This window comes from Pelobates fuscus, chromosome 1 (genome assembly GCF_036172605.1).
Source record: "Pelobates fuscus isolate aPelFus1 chromosome 1, aPelFus1.pri, whole genome shotgun sequence".
Lineage (NCBI taxonomy): Eukaryota > Metazoa > Chordata > Amphibia > Anura > Pelobatidae > Pelobates > Pelobates fuscus.
In genome coordinates, this window is record NC_086317.1 from 442467682 (window position 1) to 442486253 (window position 18572).

General features: G+C 42.8%; 1 protein-coding gene across 4 annotated transcripts in view; it reads right to left on the bottom strand.

Annotated features, from left to right (window-relative positions):
- The window catches only part of ZMYM2 (zinc finger MYM-type containing 2), a 59425-nt gene extending 41854 nt beyond the window's left edge, over positions 1–17571 (bottom strand). For 2 of the 4 annotated variants that reach the window (XM_063429901.1, XM_063429892.1), the window contains exons 1-2: positions 17450–17570; positions 1731–2551 (exon numbers count right to left, since the gene is read on the bottom strand). In XM_063429901.1, the coding sequence (XP_063285971.1) occupies positions 1731–2541 (811 nt within the window). In that variant the 5' untranslated portion in view covers positions 2542–2551; positions 17450–17570. Of the gene's footprint in view, positions 1–1730; positions 2552–15678; positions 15863–17449 lie in introns of those variants that run through there. The other 2 variants (XM_063429875.1, XM_063429884.1) reach the window with 2 other exon arrangements.
- Between the last annotated feature and the right edge of the window lie 1001 nt (positions 17572–18572).

Below are 18572 nucleotides of genomic sequence, written 5' to 3' on the forward strand. Positions count from 1 at the left end.
GTGCCAGGTCCAGCTAGGGTTAACTAATTGTTTTATAAACATAGCAGTTTCAGAGAAACTGCTATGTTTATCAATTAGTTAAGCCTTCCCCCTAATCCTCTAGTGGCTGTCTCACTGACAGCCGCTAGAGGCGCTTGCGTGATTCTCACTGTGAAAATCACAGTGAGAGCACGCAAGCGTCCATAGGAAAGCATTATGAATGCTTTCCTATGTGACCGGCTGAATGCGCGCGCAGCTCTAGCCGCGCGTGCGCATTCAGCCGACGGGGAGGAACGGAGGCGGAGAGGAGGAGGAGAGCTCCCCGCCCAGCGCTGGAAAAAGGTAAGTTTTTACCCCTTTCCCTTTTCCAGAGCCGGGCGGGAGTGGGTCCCTGAGGGTGGGGGCACCCTCAGGGAACTCTAGTGCCAGGAAAACGAGTATGCTTTCCTGGCACTAGAGTGGTCCTTTAAGGACCAAACTTCTGGAATAAAAGGGAATCATGACATGTGTCCTTAAGGGGTTAAAGAGAAACTCCAGTGCCTGGAAAACAATCCGTTTTCCTGGCACTGCAGGTCCCCTCTCCCTCCCACCCCCCAATCCCCACGTTGCTGCTTCCTCCTCCGCATTGCGTCGGCAAGTGGGCGAGACTGATCCCGCCCGCCGGACGGCGAGACCTAATGCGTGGCAATGCGCATTAGCGCTTTCCATAGGAAAGCATTGAAAATGCATTTCAATGCTTTTCTTTGGGGAAATGAGCGACGCTGGAGGTCCTCACACAGCGTGAGGACGTCCAGCGACGCTCTAGCACAGATAATCTGTGCTATGATCCAGTAAGTGCCCTCTAGTGGCTGTCGAGTAGACAACCACTAGAGGTGGCGTTAACCCTGCAAGGTAATTATTGCAGTTTATAAAAAAACTGCAATAATTACACTTGCAGGGTTTAGAATAGTGCAAGTTGGCACCCAGACCACTCCAATGGGCAGAAGTGGTCTGGGTGCCTGGAGTGTCCCTTTAAGGAAAACTATTTTGTCAGAAAAACAAAAATGCATTCCTGACACTATAGAGTCAGGTGTCAAGCAAAAAAAACTCTGGCGCTCACTGCGATACGTTAAACAGCTTTAATGGATAAGCAAAGCTTCGACCTGTACTCCGGGTACAGTTCGAAACGTTGCGGTATCCATTAAAGCTGCTTAACGTATCACAGTAAGTGCCTAAGATTTTTTCCTTGATACATGTTCTATGGGGTATGCTGACCCATACTCTGCTAGCACCCTGTGATTTTTATGATTGAGTGCAACCCTCTTACTATAGTGTCAGGTGACTATTTAGGTTACTGGTCCTCTCCATTCTCAATCTGGATGATCTCAGCCAATCCAATGCTTAGGATGGCATTGGGAGACTATTGTGCATGTGCAGCAAAACGCCACGCTGCGCCAATTAGCATCTCCTCATAGAGATGCATTAAATCAATGCATCGCTATAGGGAACATTCAGTGTCTCTGAACATCAGTGCTTCAAACGTGCAGCACTGGACTAGAAAGCACCTCCAGTCGCTGTCTGAGTGACTGCCACAAGAGGTGTCCCTAGTTTGCAATGTAAACAGTGCTAACACTGCAGAGACATGCCATAGTCACCAAAACCACTACATTAGGATTTAGTGGTTCTGGTGACTAGAATCCCTTTGTCTTTGAGGGTTTGGATAGATATGCCTGCATTCGTATTTATAATTAAATATGCACAGCGATACTTACCAGGATTAGGATGAGTTGCAGATTCTCCATTTTGAAAAACATCTCCGCTAACAATTCTTCCAGGGTTGTATGGACCCATCGCAGGTTTAGTCTGTGATGCAAGGGTAGGGGGATATGTTTGCACATGAACACCAAAATTATTGGAATGCAATCCATTCTGGACCTCTCCTAATCCTGGATTCTGCAAAGAGGTTACATGGGTAATCATTAAATTCATATCACGCCCCTCAGTATTTTGAAGGTGGCTATCATTCACAGAATTTATGCCAGATTCTAGAGTGGTGACATTTGCAATTTGTATTTCAGAGTCTGGCTCAGTAGTAATACCAGTACTAATAATCCCAGAATTTGCTTTGCTCCTTGAGAAGCTGGAGGAGGAGGGAAAATCCACACTGATAGGTCTATTGGTGTCTAGAAGTCTGTCACCAAAGCTGGAAGCATTTTTTTCTTGCACATGGCATGGTTCAGGATCTTCCTCGTCATCTATGATGATTGTCTCACTTATTGTTCCTTTAAGAGAATCCAACTCCTTGCTGGAAGAATGTAATTTGGGGTCTGCCCTCTGTTCTTTCCTTGGTTTAGGAAATCCTACCCTTCTCTGATCAGTATGTGGTGTACTTTGAGTAACCTGTACAGGCTCAACAAAAACCACATCATCGTCGTCGTCATCAATAGGAGTGCTTTGAAAGGCAGAGGAGGTTTGCCCTCCAAAAGCATTCCCTACATTTGTCAATCCAGTAGCCATGGTTTTATGATGAAATTGTGAATTTGTATGTATATGATCCAATCTTCCTACAGTCCCAATGTCCATTCCAGGGTACCTAATTTGAGAGGGGAAAAGAAAAAACTATTAGAAAAGTAGGCAGAAGTACTTCTGTGGACTATTTAAAGTTTCCATTACATTGTAACCAAATCTAATTTAACATATCTCAGTCTTTGATTTTGGATTTTTGAAATGAATATGAGTCTTTACAGTTTTCTTATCGTTTCAGATCTCTATGCACATGTACAAATTAAAGTAATTTTTTGCACACACACACCCTGTAACACAAAATACATTTGATTACTCCTTTATTTTTTGTTTCATGCTGCTGCTTTGATCTAGATCAGGGATAGGCAACCTACGGCACGTGTGCCATGCACAGCACTCGAGGGGTCTTTGCACGGCTCTCAAGGCTACTAGAGCCAAACAGGCTCTGGCCTATCAGGAGTCCCAGGTAAACTTTAGATACCTGCCATTACAAAAAGGTGGTAACGGGCAATCCTCAATTTAAGCATTGCAGCACATAGAGGAAGTGATCTCAGATCACTTTATTCCAGCACTTTGTGAATGGGAATCCACACTGGAGTAGAGCAGCCAGCAGCTGCTGTTGCAGCTCCTGTCCTTGACATGTACCTGGCCAGCCTGGTCCTCACTGGAACCCACCCACACTGCTAGATATACACAGAAATGCAGAATAACCCTCCCCTCATACAAATAATAGAACAGCCCACACACAAACACACAATCCACACAAGCTCAACACCACTGACAATCGACACACACATACACACACACACACACACACACTACCCCACATGCAATACCCTAAACACACCATGTGACATATCCATCCACACACAATTCTACAAGCAGTCCCCATGCACATTCATAGGTATCATACACGATACCACAAACTCATGAACAAATACAATGCAACTTAAAAAAAAACAAAAAAACAGTACGCTACGGGACATCAGAATCCTATTTTGGCACAGTGCTGCTAAAAGGTTGCCTGCCCCTGCTCTAGATTATGCTTATTTCCTTGGGGGAGTAGCTTATATACATATACACACAGTAAAGGAAATTCCAGGTCTTTGGATGACTTGGAGGGGTGAGGGGGAGATCTAGTGCCAGGAAAACAGTTTTCCTGACGCCCACCTTAAAGGGACACTCCAGGCACCCAGACCACCTCTGCCCATTGGAGTGGTCTGAGTGCCAACTCCCACTACTCTTAACCCTGCAACTGTAATTATTGCAGTTTTTTTTATAAACTGCAATAATTACATTGCAGAGTTAACTCCACCTCTAGTGGCTGTCTACTAGACAGCCACTAGAGGGCACTTCCTGATTCATAGCAAAGATTTTCTTTGCTAGAGCGTCGCTGGACGTCCTCACGCTGTGTGAGGACCTCCAGCGTCGCTCTATTCCCCATAGGAAAGCATTAAAAATCGTTTTCAATGCTTTCCTATGGGGAGACCTAATGTGCGTGCGCGGCATGCGCATTAGGTTTCCTCAGCCGGCGGGCGGAGGAGCGACGCCGACCCGAAACCACCACCAAGTTCACCCGTTGAGCTACCTGGCATGGGAGGTGGGAGGGAGAGGGTACCTGCAGTGCCAGGAAAACGGATTGTTTTCCTGGCACTGGAGTTTTCCTTTAAGCACCCACTTGGCCATTATGCATGTTAAACAGCTGCTAATTTTATGTACTACTACAGGGTATATGTATACACCAGCTAAACTACATATTAAAAGTTTAAGGGACCTTGTAGGCACCCAGACCACTTCATCTCATTGAAGTGGTCTGGGTGCAGTGTACCTGTTCCCTTAACCCTGCAATATAAAGCATTGCAGGGTTAAGATAGCCACTAGAAGGGCTTCCTCCAGTTTCATGTAGCTAAAGTCTGTGAAACAAAGTTGGACGTCCTCAACCGTTGCACAAACTTGTCCAGAGTCTTCAAAATCCCCATATGAAAGCATGGAGGTCCCCCGCATTGGCCAACATCGGTGGAAGGAAACCTGTCCCAGTGCGGAGATACATCAGCACTGGAATCAGATAAGTATTTTTTTTATTTTAACCCTTCACATCGCGAAGGTGGAAGGACAGAATTCCTATAGAGCTAAGAATACAGTTTTGCATCGCTTGCAACACTAAGAAATCGGCCGCACAGGCCAACTAATTGATAATGAGATTTGCTGGCAATCAAAATCTATTATATTGAATAGTTGTTGCAGCACTTGCACCAGCACTAACAATGTTAAGGCCAACCCTACCCTACTTCTGAGATCTGGTCCAACTCTGTATTTTGAATACATTAAAAAATATATATATACAAAAAGAAAAAAAATCAAGTCTTACTAAGAATGCTAATCAGGTATTATTAATTCCGTAATCCTTCCACAGTTGAGTTTAAAAGTAAAAGCTAAAATAACCTCAAAAAGTTTCCTGGGTTAGAAAGGCTAATCTGGAGGTTTTATTGATTGTATTTTTACAATGGCGCTGGTTATGGGGTTGGATATATTAGGCAGCATGTGAACAGTCAGTTCTTGAATTTCACGTGTGGGAAGCAAAAGATGGGTAAGTGAAAAGAGCAGAGTGACTTTGACAAGAGCCAAATAGTGATGGCTAGACGACTGCACACAGCATCTCCAAAACAGTAAGTTTAGTATATCTAAACAGCTTGCAAATCTGCAGTTCTCTTGTTTGCTGCCTTTGCAAAGTCTCCCCCTTCTAACCCCACCCAGACTTTCTTTATCTGTCCAATCACAGAAATTGCAATGTATCTCAATGAGAAGTCTCTGCAAGGTAGGTGCTCTGAGCAATTGCTTCTTCTTGAGCTTAGGTCCACTGAGCTAAACAACTAGGAAGTAACAGGACCGCTTGTCTACTTGAAAGCCAGACGGGTGTAACAAAACTGTCAGTTCTATTGAAATCTGCACTTTTTGCAAAACGAAAATAAAATAGGACACACGCTTCACACAAAGCTTTTCAGCAAGGTAAAGTGCTTTAGAGGTCTGGAGGGCCCCTTTAATGCCGGCAGTGCTTTGCAGTCTGCTGCACAGCCACAGACCGGTCTGAGTGCCCATGGTGACCCCCGTTCATCCCCCCCCCCTGGGGATGTGAACGTCAGAATTGGACCTTTCTCAACCCTCAATCCAATTGAGCATCTGTGGGGTGTGCTGAAAGAACAGATCTGACCCATATAGACCCCACCTCGCAACTTGCAGGCCTTAAAAGATCTGCTGCTAATGTCTTGGTACCAGATGCCACAGGACACATTCAGAGGCAATACTACCCCATGCAAAATACTGGAGAACACTAACCCCAAGCAAGCAAATTATTTATTGTTTATTTTTGCCTCCTTTTGGATCAACAGCAAAAAACAAATGTGAGGGAGGCTGAACTTGATGGATGCAAGTCTCTTTTCAGCTATGTAACTATGTAATTGTGTGTGTAATTATTAATTTGCACAGCACTGTTTTACAAAACGTTTCCATGCATAGCAAGTTGTCATATGAAATGGGCTACATAAATATTGCAGGGAAACAGAAGAAATAATTGGATAAGAAAGGGGTCATGAATAGCCATTGAACAAAATATGCAGAGAACCAGTAGGGTATGCCAACTCAGCCTTTCACCATGTTGAGGTTCATAACGTAAGTTCAATTAAAGGGACACCAAGCACCAAAAGAAATCATGAAGGTGTTTTTATGTTTAGGTCATGGCCCTTGGGCTCTCACTGTTCAGTTATCTGTCATATAAGACTTTAAAGGGACGCTAGTCACCAAACCTTCAGCTTATTGCATTTGTTCTGGTGAGTAGAATCATACCCTTCAGGCTTTTTGCTGTAAACACTGTCTTTTCTGAGAAACTACAGTGTTTACATTACAGCCTAGTAATAACTTCACTGCCCACTCCTCACATGGCTGCTAGAGCTGCTTTCTAGCTCAATCTTGCCTAGTGTGCATCACAACATATCAGTCTCTCCTCCCTCTGCATGCAGACATTGAACTTTCCTAAGAGATTCATTGATTCAATTCATCTCTATGACGAGATGCTGTTTGGCCAGGGCTGTGTTTGACTTGTGCTGGCTCTGCCCCTGATCTGCCTCCTTTACAGTATCAGCCAATCCTATGTGGAAGGATTGTGATTGGCTCAGAACAACACTTCTGATGAGGTCAGCAGACAGCTTGCAATTCTGAAACAGACAGGGGCAGAGCCAGCAGCTTCAGGCTTGAATACAAGTTAGGCTTTACTATATTTAGGGAGGCAAGAGGGGAACAGGGGGGGCTAGACGGTGGTTTTCATTGTACGTCCACGCCGTCCTTCCCACTTACCTGCTCGCTGGCAATTGCGAAAAGGGGGTTACTAAGCAGGCATCCCAGGGAGTCCCCCTGCGTCTGATCTGGCCCTCCTGGGCCATGTGGTCGCGAGGACCTCACGGTCACATGGATGGAATAGCAGTTTGTGACTAAGTGGCTACTAAAAAAGATTGGCCATAACCCATTAGCAAAACCTTGGGTTGTCTACAATTGCAAATGGTATGTCATCATGGGGGCAATTCTCATTCATGGTCTACCATATGGTCTCAAAGGCAACATAACGAATCTGGCGAATTTCAATGTGAAAAAACTAAAAAATGTAACATGCTATATTTGACCCTGTAACTTCCCAAAACACCATAAAACCTGTACATAGGGTGTAGTGTTTTACATGTGAGACAACGCTGAATACAAATATGTGTATTTTATTGCAGTAAAAGCCAACAGTATTATGACATTCACAGTTAAAATGTCATGCAGAACTAAAAAAAATAATTTTGTAACTTCTCAAATTTTTTTATATTTTATTCATATTATAAATTACCGTATATACACTCGAGTATAAGCCGAGTTTTTCAGCACATTTTTTGTGCTGAAAAACCCCAACTCGGCTTATACTCGAGTCAATTGTCTGTATTATGGCAATTTGCATTGCCATAATACAGACTGGGGCTGTGGGGGCTGCAGAGAGATGTTACTTACCTTTCCTGCAGCTCCTGTCAGCTCTCTCCTCCTCCGCCGGTCCGTTCAGCTCTTCTGTCAGCTCACAGTGTAAATCTCGCGAGAGCCGCGGCTCTCGCGAGATTTACACTGGGAGCTGACCGAGGTGCTGAACGGACCGGCGGAGGAGGAGAGAGCTGACAGGAGCTGCAGGAAAGGTAAGTAACATCTCTCTGCAGCCCCCACAGCCCCCTCCTACACAGTGCCCATCCACTGGACCACCAGGGAAGGAGAGCCCCCCTCCCTGGCCAGCTAGCAAGCAGGGAGGGGGGACGAAAAAATTTATATATAGCAATAATAATAAAAAAAATAAAAAAAAATAAAATAAAAATAATAATTAAATAAAAAATTATAATAAAATAAAAAAATAATTAAAAAAAATGCAATGAAACAAAAAAAATATTAAAATAATAATTAAAAAATAAAAATGCCCACCTCCCACCAAGGCTCTGCATCACACTCTGCATTACACACACACACACACTGCATTCATACACACAGCATTCTCATACACACACACTGCACTCATACACACTGCATTCATGCACACAGCATTCTCATACACACACTGCACTCATGCACACAGCATTCTCATACACACACACACTGCACTCATGCACACAGCATTCTCATACACACACACTGCACTCATGCACACAGCACTCATGCACACAGCACTCTCATACACGCACACAGCACTCATGCACACAGCATTCTCATACACGCACACAGCACTCATGCACACAGCACTCATGCACACAGCATTCTCATACACACACACTGCACTCATGCACACAGCATTCTCATACACACACACTGCATTCATATACACACACACTGCACTCATACACACTGCATTCTCATACACACTGCATTCTCATACACACTGCATTCTCATACACACTGCATTCTCATACACACTGCATTCTCATACACACACACACTGCATTCTCATACACACACACACTGCATTCTCATACACACACACACACTGCATTCTCATACACACACACACACTGCATTCTCATACACACACACACTGCATTCTCATACACACACTGCATTCTCATACACACACTGCATTCTCATACACACACTGCATTCTCATACACACACTGCATTCTCATACACACACTGCATTCTCATACACACACTGCATTCTCATACACACACTGCATTCTCATACACACACTGCATTCTCATACACACACTGCATTCTCATACACACACTGCATTCTCATACACACACTGCATTCTCATACACACACTGCATTCTCATACACACACACTATTCATTATATACACACACTGTAAATAAATATTCAATTAATATAATTTTTTAAGGATCTAATTTTATTTAGAAATTTACCACCAGCTGCTGCATTTCCCACCCTAGTCTTATACTCGAGTCAATAAGTTTTCCCAGTTTTTTGGGGTAAAATTAGGGGCCTCGGCTTATACTCGAGTATATACGGTATGTTTCATAGGTAAATATTTGATGTTAAATGAAAGCCCTGTTTCTCCTGAACAACATGATATATGTGCGGGTGCACATAATATGAAAGAGGTGAATTACGGTTGGACATATAGTTGAATTCCAGGTTTTGTTTACGTTTTTTTTTCCCAAAACGTGTACATTTGGTTTAGTCCTTAACCCCTTAAGGACCGGACTGTTTTTGCGATGTTGTACATTTGCGACCAGGCATCTTTTTACACTTTTGTGGTGTTTGTGTTTAGCTGTAATTTTCTGCTCTCTCATTTACTGTTCCCATACAAATTATATATTGTTTTTTTCAGGACAAAAGGGGCTTTCTTTACATACCATTATTTATATAATATCATGTAATTTAATTTTTAAAAAATGAAAAAATGTGATGAAAAATTGAAAAAAATACATGTTTTTTGACTTTTATGTGAAAAATCTTTTACTCATCTACAAAAGCGAATGAAAAAACTGCTAAATAGATTCAAAATTTTGTCCTGAGTTTAAAAATACCCAGTGTTTACATGCTTTTTGCTACTTTTTTGCATTTTATAGGGCTATAAGTACAAGTAGGATATTGCGGTTTCAAAACTTACATTTTTAAAATGTATCAATAGTGACATTGTAACACTATTATCTGTCATAAATCGCTGAATAACACCCCACATGTACATATTTTTTTTAAAGTAGACAACCCAGGGTATTCAATATGGGGTATGTCCAGACTTTTTTAGTAGCCACTTAGTCGCAAACACTGGCCAAAGTTAGCGTTCATATTTGTTTGTGTGTGTGTGAAAAAAGTAAAAAACTAAATTGAACGCTAATTTTGGCCAGTGTTTGTGACTAAGTGGTTACTAAAAAAGACTGGACATACCCCATTTGCAATACCTTGGGTTGTCTTCTTTTGCAAATGGTATGCCATCATGGGGGTAATTCTCATTCCTGGGCTACCATACGCTCTCAAAGGCAACGTAACCAACCTGGCCATTATCAATGTAAAAATATTTGACCCATATATTTGACCCTGTAACTTTCAAAAACGCTATAAAACCTGTACATGGGGGGTCCTGTTCTACTCAGGAGACTTTGCTGAACACAAATATTAGTGTTTCAAAACTGGAAAATGTATCACAACAATTATATCATCAGTAAAAGTGCTGTTTGTGTGTGAAAAATGCAAAAAAAGTCACTTTCACTGACAATATCATCGCTGTGATATGTTTTACTGTTTTGAATCACTAATATTTGTGTTCAGCAAAGTCTCCCGAGTAAAACAGTACCCCCCATGTACAGGTTTTAGGGTGTCGTAGAACGTTACAGGGTAAAATACAGTGACAGCAAATTAAATTCTCTGGACTTTCAGCTTGGGTTGGCAGGCAGGTCCCTTAAATTGCAATCAATAAAATAACTTAATTATGTAAAAATATTACATAAATACGCACGAGAATTTAAATATATATGCATATTTATATATTTGAAGTCTACGTGTATATTTATATAATTATTTATGTAATTTTGTATATGGACATATGAATAGTTCGTATTCTTTTTATTTATTTATATATACAGAGATAAATATACAATTTAATTATAAGTGTATTTTGATATAAATATATATATATATATATTAATATCAAAATACAGTTAGAATAAAATTTCGTATAGATATATATTTTTTTTTTACATTTTTATTATTATTTTTACATGTTTAATTTAATTTAAATTACTTATTATTTGTATTTTATAATAATATATATATACAATATATATAGTTATTATATATACGTGTGTAATTTAATTATAAGTGTATTTTTATATTAATATATGTACATATTAATATAAAAATACACTTAGTATGACATTATATATATATATATATATATGATATATAGACATATATAGGTATAATATATGTCTATATATCATATATATAATATTTTTTTTTAATTAACTTTCACTTTAATTTTTTTTATGATTTTACAGTTGCAGGGAGACTGCCTGTCAGCACAGACAGTCCCCCTGCAGGCAGAGACAAGGACACCTATTGTGACCATGTGGTCGCCCTGTTGGGCGATCACATGGGCCCCAGGGGTCCTAATCCGCCATGGGTAGACTGTCTGGGCTGCAGGCAGTCTCCCCACACCGGGAGCACCGCCGATCGGGTAAGTACCTCTTAAATTTAGGACGGTTCAGGACCGTCGTCGGTCGGCAAGGGGAAAATGCCGATGACGGTCCTGAACCGTCCTACGTCGTTAAGGGGTTAAGGATTAACACTATAGGGCAAGAAATTTAGGTTTGTGTTCCTGACCCTATAGTGCTCATTTGAATCACTTTGTTTACGCAGCCCTACCCACACCACCTTAGGCTGTGACTCACACAGCCTATATGCACTAACTGAAAACTAGCCTACTTTTTTTTTTTTTTTAAACTTCCCTTTTTGCACAATGTGTTTAATATCTGTTCTTATGTTGATTGCCTATTAGTGTCTACAACAGCATTCTGTGTGTGATTAAACGTCAATTAACAGAGCAGGAGTTAACACTATGCTGTACACAAAACCTTTTTTCATGGACACTGAATTGCACACAGATGAGGAGTGGCTACAAAGTGATTTAACTTCAAAATGGCAGACAACGGAGTAGTGAGTACAGGGCCATTATCTAAACACCAAAAGGGATTCATTAAGCAAAAGTTATTTTGGTGCATATGGTATTTTAAATGCACTCTATGAGCACCCAGACCAGTTCATCCCTCTCTAGTTTTAACCCTGCAAGTGAAAATATTTTGTTTTCCTACAGGAAAGTAAATTCTTTCATTGCATTTCATCTTTCATTGTTTAAATAATCACTCAATCAGCCACAAGGTACCATCTGATTAGCAAAGCGCTGTGGTTTGTTGCACATGCGCAAAAAAAATGGGAAAGCATTGGATTGACTGAGATCACCAAGATTAACCCCTTAAGGACACATGACGTGTCTGACACGTCATGATTCCCTTTTATTCCAGAAGTTTGGTCCTTAAGGGGTTAATGATCTCAGCAAAGAGGCAGGCCCAGCGTAGAGTGGGAGTTAAGGTAAGTTAACTATTATTAACCCTTGGGGGAGGGGGATGTGACAAGAACATGTGGATTAGGAATGCACAATTGTATTCCTACGGCTATCGAGTTCCTTTAAATTGGGTATAATCTTCCTAACCCTAGGATGTACTTGTAAATTAGAGAAAGCAAAATGTGCCATTACTAGTTAAATAATTTCACTCTATCCATATCTGTTATGCTAGTCTTGATAGAATATAGAGGTGAAGAAACAGATTGAAGATGCTCAAGAATTTCATTAGAGACAATTGTTTATATTGTGTTAAATAAGCTGAAAGTACAAGCTTTTTGGCACTATACTATATTGCCAAAAAGTCTGTTCTGCATAGTTTGTACTTTCAGCTTATTTCATCTTGTTGAGATCTTGCTTCAGTAACATGAAGCAACAGCAGTTTATGCATTGCACACAGAGCAACATTTGGAATAATGTTTAACCCCTAGGTGGCAATACAGTACCCTATTCTTGTGCATGCGCTTGTGTCGGCAGTGAGGAAGTTGCCAAGATCAGGAGATGCAGCATTCTATCTGGTCTAGCACAGAGCATGTTGTATCTGTATGATCCAGTTGCAGAGACAGCTCTTCTCCCTGTACGACATCTTCATTAACAGCTCAGGAGCATGCTATATCACATCACTTAAAGATGCAGTGCGCAAACAGAAATTGTGTCTTTGCAAAGAGCACAGAAACAGTCTATTCCCTTGTAGATCATGGGCATTAATTCTCTGCGCCAGGACCTATTTTCCCATATTACCTTGCAAATCCTGAATTATCTCCTATGAAGATATACTCGTTTTGTTAAATAAAGCTACGTGCAAAAATCTAGCTATAGTTAATTTCACCCTTAAGCACCAATTGCTGCTCTATGGTCACATCACAAATATGACCCTGTATACTCTATGCCAAAACAGAAGGTTTCACTTATATACTTTTTGGCAGCTCTATACATTTTGACAAAAAGTAACTGAGTGTGCCAATCCAGTTTTGAATAGGCTCCTAAAGGAGACATTATCACTTTGCAGGTTTTATTTTTATCCCTCTATTTCACCTTGTTTTAATTTCAGATCAGTACACTAAAATGGCTTGATTAAGCTAAAGTTGGTTTGGTCCTTGCAGTCTCAGCGATATTAACACTGCTTTTTTGAGAAAAGAATGATTACTTGCATTCTAAGGCAACTAATATTGGCTGTCGCTGAAACCGCTCATGGGGACGTTTTCCTGAAGCAGACCTACAATCTTTGCAGGGTCAATGTTCAGTGTTGTCACCATCTGCATGAATATTGTAACGTTCCCCATAGAGATACTTTGAGCCAATGCAAATCTATAAGGAGATGCTGATAGGAGTGGTGCAGTGATTGCCCACCAAATGCTTCCATATGTGGACTGGACCAGCAGCATACTGGAGGACTACAAGTAAATCTTCATTATTTAAATGATCTGTTTTCTCCCAAATTATACATTTTCAATCAAAACTATTAGTACAATATATAGATGGTATTTATTGTTCTTTAAAAAGAGCAAAGGTAGTTTCAGGCATGACAGGTTATCTTCAACGTAAAGGGGACAATAAATCAAAATAGGTTGGAAAAAACAACTTTAGGAGCATGTGTTTGCATTTCTAACATTTGAGTGCACTTTACTAGAATAAAGTTGTTTTTGTGTTAGGAGGTCCTTGACACCTACTTCCTTTTAGGGATTATCCATTAACGAGTTGTTTAACCCCTAAAAGAAAAACCTGCGCCAGGAAACACTGAGCACCATAACTTTATTCTGATAAAACAGTTATGGTGTCTAGACGGTTTCTTTCAGCTTCCCCTTTTGCCAAAAGTTTAAATTTAGAAGTTCTTATATCTTGCAATGTTAATTGCTTGCTAGAGCCTACAGCCTTAAAGGAGTGCTACATACATGCATCATAACAAGTTTAGCTTAATATGAAGCAGTTGTGTATAGATTATGCCTCTGAAGTTTCACTGCTCAATTCTCTGTCATTTAGGAGTTAAATCACTTGTTTTGCAGCCCTAGCCACACCTTTACTGGTTGTGACAAAAAAAAAAAAAGGTAATTTTCAAAAGTTTTCATCTCCTGCTCTATAAAAATTGAACTCTAGAAGACTTAACAGAGCAGGCAATAAGATATTCTAGATTAAACAGACTGTGCAATAAAGGAACATAGAATACCTAGGTTCCTTTTAAGGAAAAGATTAGGACTTCTGTGCAAGTCACATGCAGGGAGATGTGACTAGGGCTATATAAACAGTGATTTAACTCCTGCAGTGACACTGCAGGAGCATGACCTATTCATCAGAATGGCTGCATTATGTTCACCATTGAGTATCCTTGTTAAACCATATAACAAACAGACCAGAAATAATGCATCGAAGACTGATTTCTACAACTGTGTGTCTTTGGCCCTGCTAGAAAAAAATAAATTGAAATGAATTTGTCATCATAAAATAGATTGAGATAAAACCACGTTGTGCTTATTCCACTTTGAAAATGATTGATATTAAATGTGTAAGATACATGCAGGCAAGTATTGAGATTTAATGCGTATATCACATACAAGGAATCAAAAGATGTTACACTTCTTGTACTTTGTTTTGTATTTTTTTTATATTTATTTTATTTTACATAAATAAGGTGGACTCTCCGATGTTAATGTACCAAAGCAAAATAAATGAAAAGAGCTAAATGGTGAGACTGTCTATGGTTTTCTACATTAATTGTTCCTAATTATTTTTACAGATGCCATTAAGAATATACATAGAGTTAACAATTACCAGGCCAACCATCAGGAGTTAGAGTTTGAATGCAGCAAAGATATTATAAATGTAAATTTTGCAGCACAACGGCTGTTGGCCATGTAATAGTCTTACTATTACCCATAACAATATAAGCTAAACGTACAACAACAGACTTAACAGTTACACATATAAAACTGGCAAAGACAGCACCCAATCAAATTGCCAAAAAACATTTTTAAAGAACATAATTAAGCTCTCAAATACCCTTCTGCACAAGAGGTTTATTAAATAAATTAAAAAAAAAAAAAAAAAAAAAAAAAAAAAACAAGTGCCACAAACATTTGCCCAGAGTAATAAAGCTGGTCTTCTGAGCTGTCACAAATGCTGCATAGGACAATCCCATGTGCTCCTATACACTGCGTGGGGGGTACAGACTGCAAGAGAAATCCCAATGGCCAAAGATTGTATTGCAGGGAAATACAAACCTCTGAGCCCTCCCACTATCAACCTCACAGCCATGACTGCCTTTCTATAGCCAACCCCCACAACGCTAGTGCTTCCTCCCTACATACTATAATAAAAAAAAAATAACACAAGGTACCCATGAGAAATAGTTACATAAACAGAGAGGTTTAACTATGTCAACGTTACTATGCCATAAATAATTGTAGCCTCCCATAAAATGCAGGAAAACAAAATAACATTCATCCATATTGCTGTATTAACCACAAAACGTTCAGATACATTTTCCAAACAATGCACACAGGACCTTGCAGGCTACACGTGGACACACAGACCCCCTCTTTGTAAATACAGATATTTACTCACAGCAGAGCCTTGTCAGGGCTGCAGGCCGGCCGACATTAAAATCGGGCCCTGGAGGAGAAAGACCAATACAAATTACTAGTGCCATAGACTAGAGGAGGATAACGTTTGGCATGAGAGCAGCTGTGGACTACATTTCCCATGATTCGCCAACAGGCGGGTTGACGAAGACCAGGTCGACAATAGGGTAGCTAAGCATCATGGGAACCGTAGTCAACATAGTTTGCTCAGCATGCAAGGAAATATAACCCAGAACACGTTTAGATAAGGTGAACGTAGTCCACATTTGTGGCTGACTGGGCCTACTGGAAGGCGTTAAGCAGGCTTTTGTTGGCTGACTGAGCATGATAGGAATAATGGTTTACAACCTTATGGTTGACTGAGCATGATGGGAAACCAGGGTTCACAGCCTTTTGGCTGGCTAAGCATGATGGGAACAGGATTTACAAAATGAATGGCTGAGCATGATGGCATCGGTTATTTAAGGCTGGATAAACCAGATAGATGACTGGCTGAGCGTGATGGCATCAGTTATTTAAGGCTGGATAAACCAGATAGATGGCTGGCTGAGCGTGATGGGGTTCGTCATTTAAGGCTGGATAAACCAGATAGATGGCTGGCTGAGCGTGATGGGGTTCGTCATTTAAGGTTGTATAAACCAGATAGATGGCTGGCTGAGCGTGATGGCATCAGTTATTTAAGGCTGGATAAACCAGATAGATGGCTGGCTGAGCGTGATGGGATCTGTCATTTAAGGTTGGATAAACCAGATAGATGGCTGGCTGAGCGTGATGGCATCAGTTATTTAAGGCTGGATAAACCAGATAGATGGCTGGCTGAGCGTGATGGGATCTGTCATTTAAGGCTGGATAAACCAGATAGATGGCTGGCTGAGCGTGATGGTATCCGTCATTTAAGGCTGGATAAACCAGACAGATGGCTGGCTGAGCGTGATGGGATCAGTTATTTAAGGTTGGATAAACCAGATAGATGGCTGAGCGTGATGGGATCCGTCATTTAAGGCTGGATAAACCATATAATGGCTGGCTGAGCGTGATGGGATCCGTTATTTAAGGCTGGATAAACCAGATAGATGGCTGACTGAGCGTGATGGTACCCGTTTTAATAGGCTGGATTAACAAAATGTCGACTGGCTGAGCATGATGGGAACTGTCAGTTGACTCAGTTAAGCTGGCCGAGGATGATGGTAGTCCCGGCCCGGGGAGGTGGAGTGCAGAGCTCGGCAGTGGCTGCCTTGGCCCCGAGCCAGACTCTCCCCTCCCCCATCCTGGGAGCCCGGGCCTGGGGTAAGAGGGCCTCGGGCGGGGGTAAGGGGCAGCTTTGTTATATCGCTGGCGGCTGCTGTGAGGAGATTTACCTCCGTTTCCCTAGCTGCCCCCGAGGAGGGGTATTACCCCGCCCAGGCGGCCGCTATCTGCCCCGGCTGCCTCCTGTCCGCCATTACAGAGAGAGTCAGCAAACAATGCTGTGACCGAGCGCGGCTCTCCTACCCCGGCCGGGGCAGCCCACACCCCCCCCGGGAAATACCCCCTCACAGGGCACTGGGGGATAACCCGCCCGGGGAGTTACCTCAGCACGCCGTGGCCGTGAGGGGGGCCTGCAGCCGCCTGGGGACCCAGCTCGGGGTATTTATGAAATGCCCCCACTAGGGGGCAGGGGTTAGCCGGGCCGGGGGATCCTCGTCACAGGAGGAGGGGGGGGGAGTGGTAACCGCTCGGACTCCCTCACACAGTCGGCGGGGGGGCACACTGACCTGCGGGTGGGTAACAGCGAACGGACGGAGCCGCCCGATCCTCACAGCGCTCTGTCCCCCAGCAGCCTCGCTCTCCCGTCCGGTCCCGGAGCTAAGGGGGAGGAGCCAGCCTGCTCTGGCAAAGCTGGAGAAGGCGAGGGAGGGGCGCAAAGAAGCCCCGCCCACCAGCGCCCTGTGATTGGCTGCACCCGATCGGCGAGTTGCTACAGAACCCGCGCGCTGATTGGCCAGCGGTGCTGTCGCTCTACCTGGGAAGCTATTTTCCCGCCTCCCCCTCCTCGTCCGTGTTAAAGCGCAGTACTGACAGTGTGTCGCGGGAGGCCCCGCCCATGCGTTGCAGTCAATGGGAGAAGGAGGGGGGGAGAGGTGGAAGCTGCCTGTGTTAGCATGGCGCTGTACTGCCAAGGCAGCAGTCTCCACCCATTGCTGCTTGTAGCTCGGCAGGAGGAGGGCGGGAGGGGTCTGTGAGAAGGAATGCTAGCTCGCAGCGCTGTGTGCCTGTGGGAAAGCTACATGGCGCGATAATCCGCCTACCCTCTGTTATACACACAATCACCACACAGACTACAACTCCCAGTGTGAGCCCAGCCCTCAGGCAGACACGACATGGCTGGGGGTGGCAGTCCTAGCTCTGTTTCCCTCACCGCCCCCGGAGTCATTATCCGGGTCCCCTTCACCCCCACATGATGTAATTCTCCCAGATTAGTACATAGCCCGGGAGCGAGATAACCCGCCCGAGGCCACTGCGGACCTTTCACACGGCTGGCTGTGCGTCATAGGGAGCATACCACAGGCCGGGCTGGAGATAGGGCTCCATCGATGTGCCTGCCTGCTGGATGGCAGAGCATCATGGGAGTTGTATCGCTCAGTCTATGATTATACGCATTGGCTGCGATTACGCGGCTATGTACGACGGTGGCGATAGCTGGGGACGCCTGGCGGGTTCCCCCTCCCCCACTGGTCACGCATCGCATGTACACACATCTCCCGCCGCCATCCGTGGGAGGCAGTGTGGAGGCTCCCTGTCCTCATTAACATGGGGATAACATTAACACATATAGATATTTAACGCAATTCACGAGGTAAACTCGTGTTGTTTCGATGTTCCCAGCTCGCCCTGAGC